Below are 5,332 nucleotides of genomic sequence, written 5' to 3'. Positions count from 1 at the left end.
AACACTTCTGCACAAACTTTAGGATCACCTCAGGCATGACCAAAATCAAACTCACCTTCTGAGGCTACAAACAGGCCCACCACAAATTCTGTACAACAAAAGTTGATGCACAACACGCACATCCAGCGAACCAATTGGACACGAAAAGTAGGTAAGACCCCAAAAATTGACTTAAAGCTACTCATTTATATAGGATTGCATAATATGTACCCCATGTGTTGTCACCTTGTAGCCAGGGTGCAACCTCAGCATACCAAATATCATAATCGCAGGCGACCCCCCAACAACAAGGACGCTAAACCAACGCTAAAATATCGCACCTTCTGATTGAACAAAACATCGATAACTCAATAGCTATTAGCCCCTTCTACACCTGTGCATATACTTCTACTCCAACCCCAAGGCGTAGTTCATCTCTCCACAGTTGCTTCCTTCACGTACTGGCTGGAGATTAATGAAATTGCCTCAGCCACCGCACACTCCGTAATAGCATTGCAATGATCCTGAGGTGCCAACGCTTGAAGAGCCCCAATCTACGACACAGCAAAAATAGCATACTAAGAAAAAAGTTGCTGGTGCACACTTTCCCTTCAACGTTGTGGAAGGTAAATTGGGATTGATGGGTGTATCCTCTAACCCCATGCTCTACCATAGCCTCTAAAGAAGTAAAGGGTATCACCACTAACAGACACACTCACATTAACCGACTATCGTGCAACGTAGCCCAACTGATTCAGAATCTCCCGAGGTGCAGTGCAGTAATGGCACACGCTAACGTCTCTAAATCTCTCCCGCCATCCTGCTCGCAATCCATTTAAAGACGCCGTTCATAATCCCAACAAATCCACCAGGCTCAGGTATTCCTAAGGTGTGATGGTCAAAATCCATACAAGGGAAAAGCCGCTCGTCTCCAAAAACAAATGATTGCTGAATAATACATACAAATCACCAGCAGATCGCGCACAAAAAAGCTCCCAAGGAAAGTCGACAAAACCCATAACCCCCTGGAGCAAGCAAGTGAAGTACTTCCTGCAATCCCAGTCCGTGATCTAAACAAACTAACCGGAATAGACACATATGCAAGAAACGCAGTGTTGAGTAGGCAACATATGAACATACCACACAGGACGCCAGATCTCCTTCGTTAACAAAAACTTCGATCTATGCTGCAGCGCAACCTCGCACCACTTGCAAGCAACTCGGGTATCTAGACCATAAGCGGCTTAAGTGACCAACTTACTTCCTGGAAATTCCATTCAGGGATGCAACAGAGAACCTCCAACATGACAAATTCCACACACCAGAGGGCCTACGAGAAAGCACGATCCTGACCGAATTGATATTATACATCAATCGGCCGCGAACGTCTGTGGCTACTTCCCTCGAAGCAGCACGAAATGTCAACGAGTCTTGCATGTCTGACCCTATCACTCAGATAATGCTGGCCTGAATGAAAACCTATTTTCCAAGTACAGATCATACGCAACATCAAATCCACGTGCCATGGTCTCCCCCCCATCCTGTCTGGAAAAATGAGCACCCCGTCCCTATGCGCAAACTATCATTTACACCCACGTGCGTTCCCAACAAACCAATGTCACTTAGGAACTACAAACGTACTACCTATACATCAATTCCGCTCACATGCCCCTAAACAAACCTAACTGTCAGGCGCTGGCGAATGTTATAACAATCGAAAACGACCTACTGTCCAAGCACATCCTTCGGTAACGGGTAAGAAACCAGGAAACAAGCTGCTCCCCGTCAGAATGAAAGAAGTTACTTACGACCTGAATACAATGCAGTAGGCGGAATCAAATGGTGCAGGATAAGCACATAGTAGAACAGTACTTGCCTTAGATCCCAATCTACAATGGTCAGCAATTGAGAGAATGTCTTGCTCGCGCAGTAGGGCTATACGCAAAAGGGAACATCAACATGTCACATTCATCTTTCGACGCACGTCCTGAATTACCAGATGCATATCGTTCTGTAGCGATAGGCGTGGCTCCTCTGCTTTGCTCTAGACAATCTGTGGTATACGACTCCGCTGCACAATACTGAAAAACGTCGGCCTGCCAGATCCTGTCGAGACAATAGCGTGCGCATGAAAACTTATACCCAGCATTCCATATGCTGGTGACCACTCGATCCAAGGTCCCAGCCTCATCAAAAAGATATACACCATCCAGAAAACATCCAATATTGCACTTTACCAGATACTGCTCTGCCATCTTGGATAGCCTCACCCATCGGCAAACTCCAACTCACTTCCTGAACAAACGAACAGCTCCACAAAAAATAATCCAGAACTGCAACCATATATTATCACCAAAGTCCACCCTGTTTCGAAAAGCCAACAGCAAAAGCAGATACAACACCCAGATAACACGCAAAATTGCTCTTTACCAGATACTTCTCTGCCATCTTGTATAGCCTAACCCATCGGCAAACTCTAACTCACTTCCTGAACAAACGAACAGCTCCACAAAAAATAACTCAGAACTGCAACCATATATTGTCCACAAACTCCATCTTCCTTCCACCGTCCACTATTGACTATTCTCATAACAAAGACGAAATTTTACCAAGCCGTCCAAATCAGATCGTACACAAACTACGCATGCACTGCAAATAACAAAAAACAGAACACTTGCCAATTGTTGCAATGCGAATTCGAATCTTATATATTGAAGCCTCAGCAAAAGCAGATACAACACCCAGATAACACGCAAAATTGCTCTTTACCAGATACTGCTCTGCCATCTTGGATAGCCTCACCCATCGGCAAACTCTAACTCAATACACCATCCAGAAAACATCCAATATTGCACTTTACCAGATACTGCTCTGCCATCTTGGATAGCCTCACCCATCGGCAAACTCTAACTCACTTCCTGAACAAACGAACAGCTCCACAAAAAATAATCCAGAACTGCAACCATATATTATCAGCAACGTCCACCCTGCTTCGAAAAGCCTCGGCAAAAGCAGATACAACACCCAGATAACACGCAAAATTGCTCTTTACCAGATACTGCTCTGCCATCCTGGATAGCGATTGGGTAGCCGTTTGAGATTGAGTGACGGACTTGTTTGCTTGTCGAGGTGTTTTTTATTCTCAGAACTGCAACCATGTATTATCAGCAAAGTCCACCCTGCTTCGAAAAGCCTCAGCAAAAGCAGATACAACACCCAGATAACGCGCAAAATTGCTCTTTACCAGATACTTCTCTGCCATCTTGGATAGCCTCACCCATCGGCAAACTCTAACTCACTGGCTGAACAACCCAACAGCTCCACAAAAAATAACCCAGAACTGCAACCATGTATTATCAGCAAAGTCCACCCTGGAAGCTTTTCGGAGTCGTTTTCGTCTATGTTGTGGGTCTATTGTGCGTTTTAACGAGAAATGGTCTATGAAGAGACGGTAGAACCTATCGGATTGGGTAGCCGAAACTCTAACTCACTGGCTGAACAACCCAACAGCTCCACAAAAAATAACCCAGAACTGCAACCATGTATTATCAGCAAAGTCCACCCTGGAAGCTTTTCGGAGTCGTTTTCGTCTATGTTGTGGGTCTATTGTGCGTTTTAACGAGAAATGGTCTATGAAGAGACGGTAGAACCTATCGGATTGGGTAGCCGTTTCTCTAACTCACTGCCTGAACAACCCAACAGCTCCACAAAAAATAACCCAGAACTGCAACCATGTATTATCAGCAAAGTCCACCCTGCTTCGAAAAGCCTCAGCAAAAGCAGAATGTTGTGGGTCTATTGTGCGTTTTAACGAGAAATGGTCATACTTCTCTGCCATCCTGGATAGCCTAACCCATCGGCAAACTCTAACTCACTGCCTGAACAAACGAACAGCTCCACAAAAAATAACCCAGAACTGCAACCATATATTATCAGCAACGTCCACCCTGCTTCGAAAAGCCTCGGCAAAAGCAGATACAACACCCAGATAACACGCAAAATTGCTCTTTACCAGATACTGCTCTGCCATCCTGGATAGCCTCACCCATCGGCAAACTCTAACTCACTGCCTGAACAAACGAACAGCTCCACAAAAAATAACCCAGAACTGCAACCATATATTATCAGCAAGCAGGTGGGACGAAGCTTTTCGGAGTCGTTTTCGTCTATGTTGTGGGTCTATTGTGCGTTTTAACGAGAAATGGTCTATGACGAGACGGTAGGACCTATCGGATTGGGTAGCCGTTTGAGATTGAGTGACGGACTTGTTTGCTTGTCGAGGTGTTTTTTATTCTCAGAACTGCAACCATATATTATCAGCAAAATCTACCCTGCTTCGAAAAGCCTCAGCAAAAGCAGATACAACACCCAGATAACACGCAAAATTGCTCTTTAGCAGATACTTCCCTGCCCTCTTGTATAGCCTAACCCATCGGCAAACTCTCACTCCCTGAACAAACCAACAGCTCCACAAAAAATAACCCAGAACTGCAACCATGTATTATCAGCAAAGTCCATCCTGCTTCGAAAAGCCAACAGCAAAAGCAGATACAACACCGAGAATACATCCAATATTGCACTTTACCAGATACTTCTCTGCCATCTTGTATAGCCTAACCCATCGGCAAACCCTAACCCACTTCCTGAACAACCCAACAGCACCACAAAAAATAATCCAGAACTGCAACCATATATTATCCACAAACTCCATCTTCCTTCCACCATCCACTATTGATTATTCAAATAACAAAGACGAAATTTTACCAAGCCGTCCAAATCAGATCGTACACAAACTACGCATGCACTGCAAATACCAAAAAAATCAGATCGTACACAAACTACGCATGCACTGCAAATAACAAAAAACAGAACACTTGCCAATTGTTGCAATGCGAATTCGAATCTTATATATTGACCTGCGAGTCTCCCTAAGAAATAATCCCCCTACATGGCCACACCGAACCTACTACATACCTCTGTATAGTAGAATTTGGAACTGATTGTAAACGAAGATGCCTGGTTTTTCGCCAACATTTAGTGAAACGTGACTCGCACTCCTGTGTGAGTTCCAAATTCGAAAAGCCCAGTATCTTCATCTACAATCAATTTGCTCAATTACAAAATGATCTTTTCGCCTCAGCTCACGACCTGCAGTTGCAAAATATGCGACGAAGCTCCTCAGATGCTAGAGTTAACACATCCCTTGAGCCTCCTCCCACAGAACCTACAGTGGGGGTACGGCTATACTCGGCATGGCGTACTGGCTGGAAGTTCAACATGCAGTCACAAGAGGGGATACCAGATGATCGACACATACACCTCCGTTGATACAAATTGATGAAGATGTTGGAAA

The 5,332-nt window shown here is 44.6% G+C and overlaps 1 protein-coding gene across 1 annotated transcript; it reads right to left on the bottom strand.

Annotated features, from left to right (window-relative positions):
• Positions 1-1,779: 1,779 nt before the first annotated feature.
• EMWEY_00059510 (hypothetical protein) lies at positions 1,780-2,876 on the bottom strand (the record flags this gene model as incomplete). The annotated part of the gene is made up of 4 exons (XM_013481163.1): positions 1,780-1,790; positions 1,976-2,085; positions 2,250-2,312; positions 2,782-2,876. 4 exons carry the CDS (start codon positions 2,874-2,876, stop codon positions 1,780-1,782), a joined length of 279 nt encoding a protein of 92 aa, XP_013336617.1.
• Positions 2,877-5,332: the final 2,456 nt, after the last annotated feature.

The sequence above is a fragment of the Eimeria maxima genome, genomic scaffold (assembly GCF_000499605.1).
Source record: "Eimeria maxima Weybridge genomic scaffold, Emw_scaff2844, whole genome shotgun sequence".
NCBI lineage: Eukaryota > Apicomplexa > Conoidasida > Eucoccidiorida > Eimeriidae > Eimeria > Eimeria maxima.
The sequence above is the reverse complement of the archived record's forward strand: the minus strand, read 5'-3'. Positions and strand labels throughout refer to the sequence as shown.